General features: G+C 49.2%; 4 protein-coding genes across 9 annotated transcripts; 2 read left to right on the forward strand and 2 right to left on the reverse strand.

Moving 5' to 3' along the window:
- Nucleotides 1–496: 496 nt before the first annotated feature.
- On the forward strand, nucleotides 497–4,892 carry LOC132707179 (protein atonal-like). Of its 6 annotated transcripts, none has more exons than XM_060678908.1 (3): nucleotides 497–3,961; nucleotides 4,007–4,438; nucleotides 4,497–4,892. In XM_060678908.1, the coding sequence occupies exons 2-3, from the start codon at nucleotides 4,065–4,067 to the stop codon at nucleotides 4,633–4,635; spliced, it is 513 nt and encodes a 170-aa protein (XP_060534891.1). In that variant the 5' UTR covers nucleotides 497–3,961; nucleotides 4,007–4,064; the 3' UTR covers nucleotides 4,636–4,892. The 6 variants fall into 6 exon arrangements, with proteins under 6 accessions (XP_060534891.1, XP_060534893.1, XP_060534892.1 ...); XM_060678910.1 differs by having other exon boundaries at nucleotides 497–2,847; nucleotides 3,504–4,438; XM_060678909.1 differs by having other exon boundaries at nucleotides 497–1,467; nucleotides 2,675–4,438.
- Nucleotides 4,893–5,393: 501 nt separating this feature from the next.
- LOC132706910 (small ribosomal subunit protein mS31) lies at nucleotides 5,394–6,931 on the reverse strand. Its single transcript, XM_060678496.1, has 5 exons — nucleotides 6,786–6,931; nucleotides 6,391–6,731; nucleotides 6,025–6,334; nucleotides 5,755–5,972; nucleotides 5,394–5,701 (listed from the first exon to the last, which is right to left on the reverse strand). Exons 1-5 carry the CDS (start codon nucleotides 6,809–6,811, stop codon nucleotides 5,436–5,438), a joined length of 1,161 nt encoding a protein of 386 aa, XP_060534479.1. The 5' UTR covers nucleotides 6,812–6,931; the 3' UTR covers nucleotides 5,394–5,435.
- Nucleotides 6,932–7,081: 150 nt separating this feature from the next.
- LOC132706913 (active regulator of SIRT1-like) lies at nucleotides 7,082–7,742 on the forward strand. Its single transcript, XM_060678501.1, has one exon. It carries the CDS (start codon nucleotides 7,167–7,169, stop codon nucleotides 7,509–7,511), a length of 345 nt encoding a protein of 114 aa, XP_060534484.1. The 5' UTR covers nucleotides 7,082–7,166; the 3' UTR covers nucleotides 7,512–7,742.
- Nucleotides 7,743–7,756: 14 nt separating this feature from the next.
- On the reverse strand, nucleotides 7,757–16,114 carry LOC132706908 (protein virilizer). Its single transcript, XM_060678494.1, has 7 exons — nucleotides 15,746–16,114; nucleotides 15,503–15,694; nucleotides 14,752–15,450; nucleotides 13,614–14,046; nucleotides 8,940–12,178; nucleotides 7,942–8,206; nucleotides 7,757–7,882 (listed from the first exon to the last, which is right to left on the reverse strand). The coding sequence occupies exons 1-7, from the start codon at nucleotides 16,095–16,097 to the stop codon at nucleotides 7,834–7,836; spliced, it is 5,229 nt and encodes a 1,742-aa protein (XP_060534477.1). The 5' UTR covers nucleotides 16,098–16,114; the 3' UTR covers nucleotides 7,757–7,833.
- Between the last annotated feature and the right edge of the window lie 198 nt (nucleotides 16,115–16,312).

The following is a 16,312-nucleotide window of genomic DNA, read 5'->3' on the forward strand; positions in this document are numbered from 1 at the left end:
AGGTTTATACACGACCGATGCCTGTAAACTGATATTCTAGCGAAAAACAAAGAAGAAAAGTCAGCCTTTCGGCCTGCTTGTTGTATTCTGTGACTCCCAGCCTGGTATAATACGTACAGAAAAAGAAGAAGAATTAGGGATTCTGTGACTCGTATTTTTTGATGTTTAAAAGCACCAGTCAACAGCACCGCATATTGGGAATTTCTTCTGGCGTTAACGAATTTCCTTTTCGCCGTGTGACGTAAGATTTTTGGTACTGGTAGATTCAAACTAACCAAAACATTGACGAAAGGTTAATACTTGTGCGTTTTGCGTTTAGGCGACTCGTGTAAAACGTGGCCTGCGGTTAAACGTCTCGATGGACGACAACAGTCGTCGTAATAACAAACCATCACGACGGCGCCCTATATTATTAATCAATTAGCCGGGCTGCTGCCGGTCGTTACCGATATAGGGTCGTTACAAGGTCATCGGTGCGTGACGCGGGCATCTGTGGCACGCGGTGTCATGTGCCCAACTTCGCACTTGACCGGCCAAGCGTGTCGGCTGGCGTGTGTCCCGCGCGCGATCCGCCATTAGCGTCGTCTCGATTTCGGTCGGAAGTGCCGCCGCGAGATGAGCCCCGCTACGGCGAGATGACAGTTGGCCGCGCGAAATTCCCACGGACCATAAAAACCGTCATAGGTGTTTGATATATCACGGCGATTAAGTTTATGGCTCGGTTTCAATCGCTTGTTTTTAATCGACGCCGGCATACTGTTGATCGGGGACCGTTTTTCAGCGCCGCGCGATTGATTTACGATCCATCTAGGCGAGTTTGCCGGCCGTTCCCATCAACAAAGTCGTCCCGAAGGCACTTACACCATACCTCAACTTAATCTAACCTCAAAATTAAGCGAGCAGACGGTTTTACGCTAAGGCTCCAAATTGAATAGGGGACTACGATTTTTCGAGATTATCTCGAATTATTGAAACTGCACTCTGTAATTAATTATCTTTTGAGGACCGAAAAGGAATCAGAGAAAAACATGGAACATTTTGGTAATGTCCGTTCATAGATATAAGAAAGTGACTAACTGATACGGGCAAGCTGTAAGAATGAAATATGGCTCAGCAGGTCCGTACTTTGCTTAGAATTTAATTATTTGGAGTTTTGTTAGGAAAATAAAATTACAAATTATTTTTATTACCTACTTAAATTACTTAAAATTATTCACATAATATATCAGTATCACTATAGTCATCATCGCCTGGTCTAATTATTATTTGTTCTATATTATTTGCAATATGGACATACGATTGTTCTGCTTTTTCTATATGTTTAACAGAATTTGCCAAACTTTGTGGAGGGATGTTAAAAACTTCGGTGTCTATAAGGTTGAGGACATTGGAGTTAACACGGGGAAAAACATTGTTACGAAGAATGCCAGATTTCCAAACATGTTCAATGGGATTAAATATACAGTGGTAAGATGGAAGACTTAAAACTGTATGCTCTAGATTTTTTGCATAATTACAACAGACGTAGATATTCCTTTTGTAGGTTCAAGCTTTGTAGAATCTCAATTAATTGCTTTTTGGTATAATCTTCGTGAAAATAAATGTCGTTATTATACATGTATTGTGCATACATTGTTGCTTTTGTGTCGTATGAGGAAGGGGTTTTAGTCAACTGTCTACTGTGATAACTTGCATTGCACCATTACAATGACGCTATTAGGAGGAATGTTTGGAACTAGTTTGTTTTTAAACCAACTTTCAAATAAATCAGCGGTGGTGTCTTCATGGTAATCCAGAGAAGAATCCTTAATATTTTTCGCAGACAGAGAAAGTCCGTTTGGAATCCAACCATCTTTATGGCCAGCATGCAAAATAGTTATTCTTTTACCTCTTTTTTTTTATGGTAAATGGCAATTTTTTTAAATATAAAACCCATGTGTTGAATACACTTCCATGAGGTAGTTCTGCCACATTTAACGCCGGTTTCATCTTTTTCAAGCCTCCTAATTAAGATATCTAATGTACGCACGCTTTGTTCCTCGTATAACTGGTAAATTTTACGACGTATTATATATTGATCACTTTCATCTACACTCGAGAAAATGTCAGCATCGCTTCTTTTTTTCCTCGCTGAAATGGGATTATTCACAATTTTCCATATAGTTGATTTTGGAATTTTTGTCAATGTGGCCGTTTCTTCTAAAGATGCTTACTTGCTGGCACCACGTTGAGAGTCAAATTAACATTGTTTATAACTTCCTTAGTCTCAATAGAATACTGTTTTCTACATTTGGGCGAGAGCATCTCCTGAGATACACTAAACTCGCACAGATTTTGCATAATTCGAACACGATTCAACACACGCTGTATTACACACGAAATAAGAGTGTATGCCAAAGCAAAGAATATTAAACACGGGTAGGTATAAAATTATTTTCTGTTACGGACCACAATTTAACCTGAATTTAAATTCCAAAATTTTAGGTAATAATCTTGTATTGTATATTAATGACCAGTCTTGGATAATCCCATTGAAAAGCAATTGGTCACTTTCTTATATCTATGAACAGACCATACAAGAATTATTACACCGCAACCAAACCTCAATCTTCTTGACTTTGATATCAAAGTGTCTCTTTTTATGGGATACCCAAAGTTTGTTACGCGATTTCAGCTCAGTCCAAACTCAAAAATGTCCGAGGAGACGGTTTTACACTGACCAAGGCCCCAAATTGAATAGGGGACTACGATTTTTCGAGGATTATCTCGAATTATGGAAACTACACTCAGTAATTAATTATCTTTTGAGGACCGAAAAGGAATCAGAGAAAAACATGGAACATTTTGGTACGAGAATTATTACACCGTAATCAAATCTCAATCTTCTTAGCTTTGATATCAAAGTACATCTTTTTATGGGATACTCAGTTAGTTACGCAATTTCAGGTCAGTCCAAACTCAAAAATGTTCGGGGAGACGGTTTTACGCTGCCAAGGCCCCAAATTGAATAGAGGAGCGTGAGTACGCTATACTCTGTGATTAATGATCTTTTGATAATCAAAAAGTAATTGGAAAAAAACATGGAACATTTTAGTACTAGAATTATTACACTTTCATCAAATCTCAATCTTCTTGGCTTTGCTGCTCAAAATATCTCTTTTGTGCGATACCTAAAGGAGGAGACGGTTTTATGCGCCAAAGCCCCAAATTGAATAGGGATTATCTCGAATTATTGAAACTACGCAAACACTTACTTTACACAATGATCTTTCGGCGATCAAAAAGGAATCAGAGAACAACACGGAACATTTTTGTATAAGAATTATTACACTGCAATCAAATCTCGACCTTCTTGGCATTGAGACCTGCGACAGCGTTTTGTGTATGTTTCTTTTGGAGTTTTGCTGGCTTATGATTTTTCGAGTGACTCGTTCGTCTGAAACATCTAAACCGATATGGCTAGATAACTTTCCCAACAATTTCTTCCTGTTTTTCCAAATAAGGTCGTCGAGATAGTGTCGTGCTTCCTTAGTCTGCCCTACTAACTAACACATTTAATTTACGATTAAATACATTTATCGGACAAAATATGTCTTGAATATGTCCCACTACTTTATTCGGCAAAAAAGATGAAGTTACATCTGTGAACGAACCGTGGACCACAGAACCTCGAATAATGTCACGGATCACGGAGTCGCGACCTCCGCAGATCACGGACCGCTTTACGTCAAACCGTTGTGGAATTTGAATCTGTCAACGGGGGACGCCCCGCCGTCAAAAAACGCGCCGATCTAACGATAATCGGCGGGTTATTAAACGCGCGACGTGATTAATGTCGGTTTCGGCGTCCTAACGGTAGTACGGCGGGCCGTAAATTATCGCGGCTGACGTCACCGGCGAGTCCGGCCCTGCCGCGTGGGGTTGTTCCGATGTGATGATACGGCGGCGGTGGCACGTAAAGGTAGGTCATCGCGCATTCCTCGGAAGTTGTTTTATTTCCGCAAAGGGTGTCGTTTGGAGCGGACGGCGCGCGTTGGGTGTTGCGGCGCGCGAAACATGTGAACATGGAGTTGATGAAGAGCGTCTACGATCAGTACGAGCGGGCGCCGCCTCCCGCGTCGGGCTATTACAACGGGGACGGTTTCTTCGGAGAGTTTTATCCGGGATTCGTGAAGCTGGAGGAGGCGATCGACAGACAGGCGCGAGAAACTTCGCAGAACGACTTTTACGACAACGATTCATCGTACCTGTCGACCGGATCGTCCACGAACGAACCGTACGGAAATTTCAATATTTTTGCGCTCGCCCATACGTCGGCCGACAAGAAAAAACCGGACAAGAAGCGTCGGAACGCGGTCAGGGACAGGCCGACGTCGCCTACCGTGCTCAAGAGGCGCAGACTCGCGGCCAACGCTCGCGAAAGAAGAAGAATGAACGGGTAATGCGATTTTTATTTCTGTTGTCTGCGATCTATGGGTGCCGGCGTCTTTTTTCAGATTAAATGACGCTTTCGACCGGTTAAGACAGGTGATTCCCAATCTGGACGCCGAACAAAAGCTCAGCAAGTTCGAGACGTTGCAGATGGCCCAGTCGTACATATCGGCGTTGCGGGAGTTGCTCGCGTCGCGCAGGTAGCGTGAAAGTGCGTTTTACTTTTTCTAGTCCGACAAACCGAATCGAAATTATATTCAAATCGGGCGTAATAAAAGTAAGAGCGTCGCGAAGAATAGATAAACATCTCCGTACGGACGAAACGTTATTATGTAAATATGTGCAGGTGCCGCTGCTATTTGGATTTTTTCTTTCATCCGCGTGGTTGCAGGGGCATGACGGATTACATATTTTTTATTTTTATAATAGAGTGTGTTCTTTAGTCACTGGGTTGTTTTCAGTTTGAGCAAATAAAACGATTTTTAACCTAGCAACGTTTGAATTTTTACCGCGCGGGCCATCTATGAAACGACGGTCGAACCGCGCCGTAATCTGTTGGGTTTTTCATCGGTGGTCTGTGGTGTTTCTTTTCTATGGTCTTAAGAGGTTAGGATGCCGCGCCTATGTCCGAGCATCATGAGACTGTTTAAATAAAGTAGTGTAGTGGAGTTCTCTTTTGTTATAAAAAGTCTTCAATGCGATAAACGTCGAACTGACGTGGGTGCCGCGTCACTGCAATAAAAACGAAGTAAAAGAGTTCTAATGATTTAACGAACTGCTGTTGGTCTCAGGTCGCCATCTCTGAAGCGAAGACCGCACTAACCGAAGCGTAACCACAAAGGCACGTGCGACATCTGCGGACAACTTTAACCAACTAAATCCAATTAACTGTTTTATGGGACGCAAACTTTGTAGGTTATCCTCTGCTGTCAACGTTTGAAATAAAAAGATGGGAAGCAATCTAGCAAAATGTTTTATTGAAATTGGGATGCTACAATGTCGGATCACGTATCCGTGGCCCTTTCCTTTTCGCCGGACTCGATGGGGATGGCCTCCACCTCCAGCAGCAGTTTTCTCTTTTCCTCAAAGTAATCCCGGTACCATTCGATGTACTCTTTCTTGGCGGCGACGCTCAGGTGGGGATTTTTCGAGAGTCCGACGCACACGAGCTCCATAAAGTGCCGGATGGGGCCCTTCGAGGGACACCATGGCTCCAGGTGCTTCTCGAGGAAAATGTGGTCGGCGAAATACGTGTTGGCTTCGTCCAGACCTAAACGCGGAAAAATGAAAGCGAAAATGGTCTCCTCCGCCGGTTAACCTTACCGTATTCGTTATCGATGGGGAACTTCCATAGTTTGCCCTGCTCGGTCCACAGGATCATCTCCTGGAAGTAGTTCGAGGGTGGGTGAGTCACGGCTAGTTTCAAGTCCCTCTCTCTGCACTTGCGCAACGTCTCGAGCTGGGGACTGTCGCGAAGCTTCGACGGGTCTGTGAATATCCCCAAACCGTCCCCCTCGAACAAGTCTATCTTTTCCCTGACCCTGAAATACCGCACCGTGAGGGGAAAACAAACCCGACGCTCGCGGAACATACGAGGGGGGCCCCGTCTTCCTTAGACCCGGCCTCCGAGAAGTTTGCCTCGAACTTGCCGTGCGCGGAGTCAACATCTCTGCACTGACGCTTTCGAGGACCCGTTTAACTTGACTCGCCCTCGACTCTTGTTCCGGTTTCGGCTCCCGATCGATTTTCATACCTTGGAGGATGTCCCCGAGGTTTTTGGAAGTCAACGCCCCGCCACCTTCCACGGGAGTCAACAACTTCGCCATTAATACCGATTCCGTATGCTTCGCGTCGCCCCCAAACGATGCGGCGACTTCTTTCGCTGCTTCTATTATGTCTTTGTCTGAAAATTGCGACACGCGACAATAACTCACCACCGTTAGTCCCAAAACTACATACCGACAGGCTCTTTTTTAACCTTGACGCGTTTGTTTACTGGGCGGGCTAAGCTGATGCCCGAGTCGTATTTAGGGACGTCTTCTTCCACTATCTGCTTGAGTAGAGCGTTCAGTTTAGACAGGGCGTCGCTACGCGACGCTTTCTTCGAGATGATGTCGTCGTCCGAGGTGGTACTGTCGCTGGACGACGAACTGTCGACTTTTTTGATGGCCGGGGGCTTCTTGTCGTCGTCGCTATCGTCGCCGTCGCTTGTGGAGCCGATTTTGCTCCCCTTATATTTGACGATCGTTTCGGTGTAAGTTACGGGGCGCAAAAGTGGCGTCCTCGACCGCGCCGAGTTCCTGCAAAACGCGAGAGTCACGTAAGAGAGAAAGAAACGGCGAGCAGATCGACACCTTAAAAACTGTCGGGCTAAATTCATATTGGATCAGGAACCGAAGAAAATTGAAACATTAATAGGTAAATTGTTTGAGGTTATATCACAGTCCACCGAATTTACCCTTGGATTAAAGGACATTTTTATATTTTAGGCCGTTATGTGACCAGACCGTTTTTCATACTCGTTCATAGATGGCGGTGTTTAATTTGCCGTTTAAAATCTCTCACATCTTTTGCGTACGTAAACTGCAGAATTTTCCCTTTTTTAATTAAAAGTATAAAGTTACAGGAGTATGGCGCATGTTTAATCACGGATAACGGAAATTGCAAAACGCAGCTCTTTAGCGACCGGGACAGTATTCCGTGAGCATAACCTCAAAGTCGTCGAATGAGTCGCGATGAGCGCGTCGATGGTCCGCAAGGCGTTGGAACTCGTTGATCCCGATTTCGGCCCGCGAAAGAACCGAAAATCCCGCGGCAAAGCGGCGCCCAAGTACACGATAGTCGAAGCGAGGAAACGGTTAAAGTCTAAAGGCGAAATACTGGAACATAACCTCAAAACTTTGGAGCTGATCAAGAAGTACAGCGCGGTGAGGCTGGACAGGGACGCAACGGAGCGCATAGTGGACCGGGCCGTCTCGAGGAGGCCGGCGGCGACGAAGGAGGACGCGGACGACTCGAAAGGCACCTGTTTCACTGAGGAGGACTTTGAAAAGTTCGAAAAGGAGTACCAGCCGGAATAGATGGCCCTATCGGATCGCGACCTCGGCACCCTTAACCTCAGTTTGAGTGTGTTCGCGCTCGCGTACCTATTCTTCGTCCTCATGATCCTCCCCATCTTGCCGCTCGAAAACACAGTATTCGAGGCCCTGACCCCGCCCGCTTTCGTGTTACTTTTTTGCGGGGCTTTCGGGCTCGTTTTCGTCGGTACCCTCGCCCTTTTCACCCTGATCGTATTGTACAAAAAATAAAACACATTTTTCAACTAAAGATTTTTATTTGACGCGATGAACGTGCCGGTGCCCCACGATATTTTATGAGCAAAGAGTTTTTTTTTTAACGCGATTAAAAGTAGGGACCCCTGCCGATGAACATGCCGGCGCCCCACCACGGCCTGCAACAGAAAAGGAGTCGTCAAATGGGAACGATTCCCGCCCGACCCCTACAGCTTACATTTGCCGGTTGTAGTGCATCGAGCGTTCGGACGTGACGAAGGCTCGGCCCCGGGGGCCCCTCGCCATACGCGTCGACGCCAGCAACTCCCTGCTGATCTTGTTGTAGCCGGTGGGGCCGGTCGGCTGCGCCCCGCAAGTTTCCAACGCCACGAAGTCATCCACATGCAGCGACGGCGGTCTCGAAGTGTTCGGGGGCCTCGAACGGAACAAATCGGGCCGCTGCTGCGCGGGCCGAGTGAAATTTCGCGGCCTCATCGGCGTCACTGCGCAACGAATAAAAAATATCGATATTTTTCGATACCGATTCGATTTTGTTTTGGTATCGACCAATTTGACATTAAATGCTGAATTTCTATATTTTTTGCTAAGCGTGTATAGCAATTGGAAAAAAATCCATATTTTTGTCCACCGCTTAAATCAATTTAATAATTTTTTTTAGACAAGTATCTATATGGTCAGCATTCATATCATTTGGATATTAAATGCCGAATTTTCATATTTTTTGCCAAGTATCACGATCGATTTGACATTTTTTTGATAAGTATCAATACCGTTTCTATATTTTTGAAAGGTATTCAATTCAATATTAAATGAAAAAATCTATATTTTTGCCAAAAATTCATACCAATTCAGTGTTTGTTCAGACAAGTATCCATACCAATTCGATAATAAGTCTCAAGTTTCCCTATTTTTTGTCAAATATTAAGATCAATTTGACATATTTTTAGGTGCCAAGTTTTCATATTTTGTTTCAGGTAGAAACGCTAAATCGATATTTTTGCCAAGTCTGATGACTATTTGGATATTTTTTGACCGGAAGTCACACCAATTCGATATTAAAGGCCGAATTTTGATCTTTTTTTGCAAATCATGGAAACCGATTCGATATCCATTGCCAAGTATCGAGATCGATTCGCCGCTTTTTGACAAGTTTCGATGTCAAGTGCCGACGACAATTCGAAACATCATCGCGGTACATTCGAACTACCCGCTCACCGAACGGCTTCTTCGTCTTGCAGCGCTGCTCGGCCGTCTCCTTGTCCTTGCCCGTGACGTCGGCGACGCGCGACACGTGACACAACCGCTCCGCCTCCTTGACGAGGTTGAACTCGGGCGGCAGCAGCCGGCACACCTCCAGCAGGTCGCAGGGCACGCTCTCCAGCTCCGTATCGGGCTCGTCGCTGGGCAACGCGAGCCAATACCGTGCGGTCAACCGCTCGTCGCACGTCTCGGCGTTGCCGTACACCAAACGTCCGGCGAACTGGGCGAGCAGCGGCTCCGGCGGCGGCAGCGGCGCCGCCTCCCTCGACTCCGCCTCCGCGACGTCCCGCTGTCCGCCGGCCAGCTGCTTGAGAATCGACGCGAGACCCTCGAGGATCGTCTCGAAGCCGCTGTCCGTCTCGATCTCCCTCTTCAGCGTCTCCTCGATCGACAGGAACGGGTGGGCGGGGTCGGACCAGCCCACCAGCCGTCTTACCTCGTCGACGGCGAGGGTGGCGGTCCGCAACGGCGCGGCGTCGCCCTCGTCGACCGTCAGACACACCCGCAGGAACTCGACGAGGGTGTCGAGCGTCGACAGGCACTCGGGGCTCGTCTTCGTCAAGTTCGTGCTCAGTTTCGCGAGCAGGGTGCCGAAAACGCGATCCCGCTTGGCGAGCCGCTCCTTCAGGTGCCGGAAACCGTAGTCGTGCTCGGTGAGCAGGAGCAGCGTGCGCACGATCGGCAAATACGTGACGAAAGAGTTCTCGGGCGAGGCCAGGTGATCGAGCATCACATCCACGTACGTGAGCAGGTGCTCCTTGACGGGCAACGCGTTGGCGAGGTAACGCTCGGGACTCGCGGCCGTCGTCGCCTGCGTCAGCGCGATCTCCACGTCGCAGAAACTCTGCACCACGCTCAGGATGCATTCCTGCGCCTGCGCGGCCCCGCCCCCCTCGAGCCTGAGCACGCGGCAGAATCGCGGCACTAGCTCGGCGTACTTGTCGTCGGTCTTGGCGGCGCCTCCGCCGTGGATCAGGTGGAGCACCGCGCATTTGATGGGCGCGTGGGTGACGAGACACGCGAGGAAGTTGAGGAGGCGGGCGGTCTGCGACGCGGAGCACGACGACGCGTCGAGGGCGTCGCGGACCGCGTCGAGGACGCCGCGGGCGACCGTCGCCGCCGAGTTCGCGGCCAAGTCCGCGATCTGGACGCACACGCGCCTCAGCAAGTTCGACAGTTGCGGCTGACTCGACACGCACAGTCGCGAGACCATCGCCTGCACGACGGCCGAGTGGGGATGGAGGTGGGCGGACCACAACCTGCGCAGGTTCACCGTCCACGAGATTTCCGCGTCGCCGACGTCGCCGACGCTCTGCACCGGCAACGGGAGCGGCAGCAGTTCGGAGAGGAGCGCGAGGCCAGGCACGAAGCAGTAAGGGGCGGAGACGACGTACTTGAGCACCTCGCCGCACATCTGACTCCACAGCGTGCGGTTCGGCGAGTCTTTCTCGCGCACCAGGTCCGACACCGGCTGCGTGTAGACGAGGAGGGCGTCCGCGACGGCCGCGCGGGCCTCCACGCTGGTCGCGTGGCCCGCGCAGTTCGCGGGATACGCGCACAGCAGGTTGTAAACGCGCAGCAGCACCGGGATCGACGTCAGGTCCTTGAAGTCGACGTTGCGGCAGCGCACGACGTGCGCGAGCATCCGCTCGAGGAGAACGACGGCCGGATGGAGGACGTGGACGAGACGGGCGCCGCGTTCCGACGCCAACGCGTACGAGTGGAACCCGGGCAGCTGGTAATGGTCGCAGATCTTCTGCAGGAGACGGACGAGGAGGGCGGCGCCGTCGAGCGAATAGAGCTGCAGCAGGACGTGCTTGTACTTGAGCTCGACGCAACCGGCGAGCGGAGTCTCGGGCGCCGCCCGGTGTTTCGGGATCCCCAGGTGGTGGAGGACGCGCAGGGCGGAGACGAGGGCGCCCGGCGCGGACGCCGCGTCGGGCAGCTCGCGTTCCACGATCCCCAGGTACCCGGACACGTTGTCGTAGGTGACGGGGGCGTCGAATGGGGCGAGATGCGCGCGCACCTCGCCCGCCTTGTCGTCGTGGAGGGAGGAGACGGCGTGCGCGACGTCGCGGTGGTACTTCTCGAGGAACGGCACGTTCGCGACGGCGACGACGACGTAGTGAGCGAGGTCGACGAGGTAGCCGGCGGCGGCGGCGTTTTTTTTCAACTTCCCGGCGTCGAAGAGGCGGACGACGCGACGAAAGTTGTCCGCCATGGCGAGCACGTGGGCGACGGCGCGTCTGCCGACGTGCGAGAACCCGAGACACGTCAGGCCGTGGAGCTGGTCGACGACGTCGAGGGCGTCGACGTCGCGCGTCCCGACGTCCAGGAGACGGTCGAGGTGGTAGAGCGCTTGCAGTTTGTACGCTAGGTCGAGGCCGAGGTGGGAGGAGCTAGCGTCGAGGTAGTCGCCGAGGATGTCGTCGTCGTCGTTGGACAGCAAACGCTTGACGAGGAGGTTGACGGCGTCGGGATCGTCGGCGAGGTAACGGAGGCCGTCGAGATTGTCGCCGAGGGCGGAGAGTAGCTCGAAGACGGGCGCCTTCACCGCGGGCGAGTTCGAGGTCGCGGGATGCGCGAGCAGCAGGACGAACACGTGCAGGAGGTCGAACATGCGACAGAAGACGACGAGGACGTTGCCGGGGTCGACGCGGGGCACCTCGAACTGCGCGGACACCGGCAGGAAACGCTTGGGCTGCGAGAGGCCGAAGAGGCCGGCGCCGCAGCAGTGGCGCGCCACCTGGCGCAGCGATTTGGCGATCAGAGTGACGTCGTCGGCGGGGAGGTCGCGCGCGGGGTCGCGCAGTTTGACCGCGACGCCGCGCGTCTTCGTCAGCGCCTCGAACAGGTTGAGTTTCTTCAAGATGGAGGCGATCGCGAACTTGAGACGCACGAGGGGGTTGCGACGCAGGTCACGCACCAGCACGGCGTAACCGTTGCCGGGGTCGGCGGGCGGCCCGTCGACGTAACCGTTCTCGCGGGGCGACGCCCGGGCGTCGCCCCGGAGGAACTTTTCGATGGCGAATTTGTGCCTTAAATAGGCGTCGAGCGCTTTGAGTATCATCAGCTTGATCGACAGCGCCATGAACTCCTGGTGGTACAAGTTGAAGAGTTCCTTGTGGAGGTTAAAGCCGGCGCGCCACAAGTACTGCACGTAGTCGTCGCTAGCGCACACCCACTCGGCGAGTCTGAGGAAAGAGACGGGGGTGTTCGACACTCAGATAACGCTTTGCTAAACGGTTGGAAGAATCCTTTTTTAATTCTCTAAAATTCCCAAATTTTTAGTCAACAAATTCAATCATTTTTTCCAGAAAATTTTCACAATTTTCAAGGGACATTTTAAAGGTACTCGAAAATTCCATGTACCTTTCGGATACTTTCAGGTTAATTTCGTAGTTTTCCCGATTAACATTACTTCAATTTTGGAATATTTTCGGCAATTCCCGATATCTTTCACAATTTTTTGCGAACAGTGTAAAAGGACTCAACATTCAGTGATATTTTCCAGTTTTCCGGATAAACTTTGAAAATAGATTATGCAACATTTTCCAAATTTTCGAATAAGTTTGAAAGTACGCAAAAATTTATAACATTTTCGGCTGTTGTAGGCTAATTTCACAATCTTCCAGGTAAACCTTCAAAGTACTTAAAATTCTGTAAAATTTTTTCAATATTTTTAGGTGTTTCCAGGGACATTTTAAAGGTACTCAAAATTCCCTGGAATTTTCCAGAGTTTTAAATAAACTTCGAAGTTTTCCAGATTAAAATTATTGAAAATTCCGTGATAATTCTGTATTTTAAAAACAAATTTCACCCAAAATTGTGTAAAATGTTCATAATTTTGATCTATGCTTCACAATTCTCCAAAAATAGTTTAAAAGTACTAAATGTTTCCGGAATACTTAAAAACTACTCAAAATTCAGTGACATTCGCGGTTTTTTCAGGTAAATTTCACAATTTTGTAGAAACAGTTTAAAAATGCGACAATTCCGTATTTTTCAACAAATTTAACGGTTAGTTTCACTATTTTCCAGGAATAGTTTAAAGGTACTCAAAATTCCGTGCCGCTTCTGGATCTCAGGTAAGTCACACAGTTTTCCGGAAACATATTAAAATTGTTCAAAATTCCGTGACATTTTCGTATTTTATAAACAAATTTTCCAGTTTTCCAGGTGAACTTTCAAAAAACTTAAAATTCTTTAACACCTCCGGGGTTCCCAAGGAAGTATCACAATTTTACGAGTACAGACATTTCCGTGACTTCCAGGCAAGTTTCACAGTTTTCCAGGAACAGTTTAAAAATACTTAAAACTCATAAGATGACTCATAAATGGACAGCCGAAACAAAGACGACATTGACTTTTTAAACAGAACAAAGAACTTATTATTATTATTTCCGGATTTTTCATGACCGCGCGATAAAAAAAAACAAAATTAAAAAAAATCCACAATACCTTTTTCCAGAGAAGATTTTAACCAAATTTTTATAGGTATTCAAAATTCCCTGGGGTAAAATAAAAAAAAAACATTCCACGTCCCGAAGTTATTATTCTCAAAAGTCGATAGTGAAGAAATAAATAAAAACGCATTTTTTTTTCGTTTTCCATGAACCGCAAACTAACCTCACTCCGCACTTGATGTGACGTATCTTGTAGGTGGGCTGGTCCTGCGCATTGGCCATGCCGTAGTCGAGAGCGATCCTCAACCAATCGGCGACGGTTTCCGCGATGAAAGCGAGCTGCGCGACCAATTCGCGATCTTCGTTTGAGAGCCGGGCGACGTCCGTCGACGCCGTCGACGCGTGGAGACGCGCGATGTCGCGGAATGTCTCCGCTGTGCCGACGGTGACGGGCAACTTCTCGCACAAGTGTATAAACTCCTCCTTGATCTCGGCGTTGTGCCGCTCGAACGTGTTGATCGCGAATCGCGTGATGCTCGACTTCAGGTAGTCGTCGGTGATGCCGATCGCGATCCTGAGACTCTCTTCGAGCTCGAACGCGTCCTCGTTGATCGAGAACGCCGCCTTGGCCGGATACCTTTGCACTTCCGTAACGCCTGATGCGGGAAAAAAAAAAGAAGAATTTCACGGAACACCGACCGCGGATAACGGAACGAGTTTAAGTTAAATGTCAAAAATATTATATAAAATAAAAGATTCCTTCTCATAAGCGTTGTCGCTGTACTTGTGTGCAAACAGATAAACGTATACTGTAACAGGTTATACGCCCAGGGAATGTGGTTTAAAAAAACAAAACGAGAAGAATTTTGAGGTTAGAAACGATCAGTCAACTGTTGTACAGCGAGCGCAGTAACTTGAGATTTAGAGTGGAATACTCGCGAAAGAACGCGTCCAGGGTGTGCTGAACATGACGAAAGAACACTTTGACGACGTGACAGCTTAGGAAAAGGTAAAACGTGACCAAAACGACACGAGGGCAAGGGGTGTTATAATACAGCACATAACTGACAAATATTTTGAATATATTATCCCATTTTGTCCCAGTAATATTCGTATTTCAGCGGCAAAAAGCCAAAGAAAAAAGCTGAATAAAAGTCGACAATGGGCGAATGTCTCTAATAAAACGACTCAAGATAATATAAATTGCAGGGTTTACTATTAAAGGGTACATGCCCCCTTGCAGTCCTTTTTAATTAAGGCATCGTCTGAGGTTGTTGGAAGTAAGTCGCCCGAAAACTGGCCGAATGATCCTGGCCAACGTGACCAATAGCAGCAAAAAAGAAGAAGAATCACGCACTAACCTGGCGTAAACAACCTTATAATGTCGTCGTTGTTGGTGTAGCCCGAATAGTCGCACTCGACGTCCTGATAATGCTCGCCGTCGTCGACGATATCCTCGTCGCTAAGGATGGGCTCGAATTCCTCCACGTCCATGGGCGGCGGCTCCTCCACGAGAGGCGACTTTACTTCGGCCGCCACCGCCTCCACCTTCGTCTCCACAGGTTCCTGCTTAGCGCCGTCTTCTTGGCGCTCCGCCGTCTCCGCGGGTGACGTCTCCTTCTGCTCGTTGTGCGGAGTGTGAGGGCGTTTCGGAGACTGCGCGGGGGGCGGCGTCCTGGGCCGTTTGCGCTCCTCCCTCTCGTCCCTGTACCTGTCGGAACGCCGGTACGAGTCGTCATGTCTCCTGGACCTTTCCCGGTCGTGGCTCCGGTCCGAATCTGGCCATTCGTGCCTGTCGGCATCGGATCTGGAGTACCTCCTGTCCCTGTCGCGTTCCCTCCTGTCCAGGTCCCGTTCGGCACAGGACGACTGATACGCGACGTCCCTGCCGCCCCTTTCGGGTTCCCGGATCCGTGGTTTCGCCTCCCAGTCGGTCTCCGGCGTGTGATGGTATCCGCGCGGATCTTTCGGGATGTCGTTGTAATAATCGGTGAACTCTTGCTGATACGGCTCGTTGGTACCGTACGACTGGTACGTCGCGGCGGTCTGAGAGATGTATTCTGTAAAGGGGCCTCGTTTTTTCGAGAAATCAAGGGAAAAATGTAACCTAACCTATAGGGCCGGCATTGCCGGCCTCCTGCGACCATTCCGACTCCACCGAGCTAGCCGAGATGATCTGCTGGACGTCGGATATCGTGTTCGGTTGACTTGGCAACGCCGGATTGACCACCGGCTGGATTATCTGTTCCGTCAAGTTGTTGGTCAACGTGCCGTACACGGCCAACGTGATTGTCGTGTAGACGCCTTCAAAAGGCAGTCAGCAAACACGGAAAAACAAAATACGAATCACGTTACCTTTCAAGACGAGACCGTCGGTGGGGATCTTGCGCGCGATCGGATCCGGGCAACATTCCAAGTTGATTTTCCCGTTCTGATCGTACTCGAAGCCGCCGAGCGTCTCGAAAGTGCTCGCTCCCGGTTTGCCGAGGTCGTTGACGAAAAATTCGATCTGGAATTGGCTCGGGTTTGTCGCGCCGAGCCGAACCCCGCCCGGGAAATCGGCCTGCACCCGAGCCCCCAACGGGATGATCCTCACCTCGGTTACGTAGACGGGCTTTGGGAACTGCACCAAGTCGAGGTTAATTTCCTCCGTGTTGTCGTGAGCGAACGTGTCGAAAAATAACAGCTCCACCACGTTCTCCGACATCGTGGGCCGCCGCTTTTGTCGGATTTACGAGTCAGTTGCGGCCATCTACTCTATTTTGTTTATGTTAGGTTAACTGTCAAATTCAACGTTGGGCGGCTGGGTCATATTTAATGGCCGAATTATCCTTGCTAACAGCCCATGGGCAATTGACCGTTTTGCCAATAGATGGCGGCAGTTACGCGAAAAATCAATGCCTAAACATTCTAAAAATGGCG

The sequence above is a fragment of the Cylas formicarius genome, unplaced genomic scaffold (genome assembly GCF_029955315.1).
Source record: "Cylas formicarius isolate icCylForm1 unplaced genomic scaffold, icCylForm1.1 PGA_scaffold_9__14_contigs__length_23061073, whole genome shotgun sequence".
Taxonomy (NCBI): Eukaryota; Metazoa; Arthropoda; class Insecta; order Coleoptera; family Brentidae; genus Cylas; species Cylas formicarius.

Excerpts from the sequence above, each read along its gene's own strand:
- LOC132707179 (XM_060678908.1), top strand. The coding sequence starts at position 4,065 with ATGGAGTTGATGAAGAGCGTCTACGATCAGTACGAGCGGGCGCCGCCT. Across the intron at positions 4,439-4,496 it reads GAAAGAAGAAGAATGAACGG|ATTAAATGACGCTTTCGACC; the intron begins GTAATGCGATTT and ends GTCTTTTTTCAG.
- LOC132706910 (XM_060678496.1), bottom strand. The coding sequence starts at position 6,811 with ATGAATTTAGCCCGACAGTTTTTAAG. Across the intron at positions 6,335-6,390 it reads GGTTAAAAAAGAGCCTGTCG|ACAAAGACATAATAGAAGCA; the intron begins GTATGTAGTTTT and ends CGCAATTTTCAG. Across the intron at positions 5,973-6,024 it reads AGGAAGACGGGGCCCCCCTC|GGTCAGGGAAAAGATAGACT; the intron begins GTATGTTCCGCG and ends GCGGTATTTCAG.
- LOC132706913 (XM_060678501.1), top strand. The coding sequence starts at position 7,167 with ATGAGCGCGTCGATGGTCCGCAAGGCGTTGGAACTCGTTGATCCCGAT.
- LOC132706908 (XM_060678494.1), bottom strand. The coding sequence starts at position 16,097 with ATGTCGGAGAACGTGGTGGAGCTGTTATTTTTCGACACGTTCGCTCAC. Across the intron at positions 15,451-15,502 it reads CGGCAATGCCGGCCCTATAG|AATACATCTCTCAGACCGCC; the intron begins GTTAGGTTACAT and ends GCCCCTTTACAG. Across the intron at positions 12,179-13,613 it reads CACATCAAGTGCGGAGTGAG|ACTCGCCGAGTGGGTGTGCG; the intron begins GTTAGTTTGCGG and ends CTCTTTCCTCAG.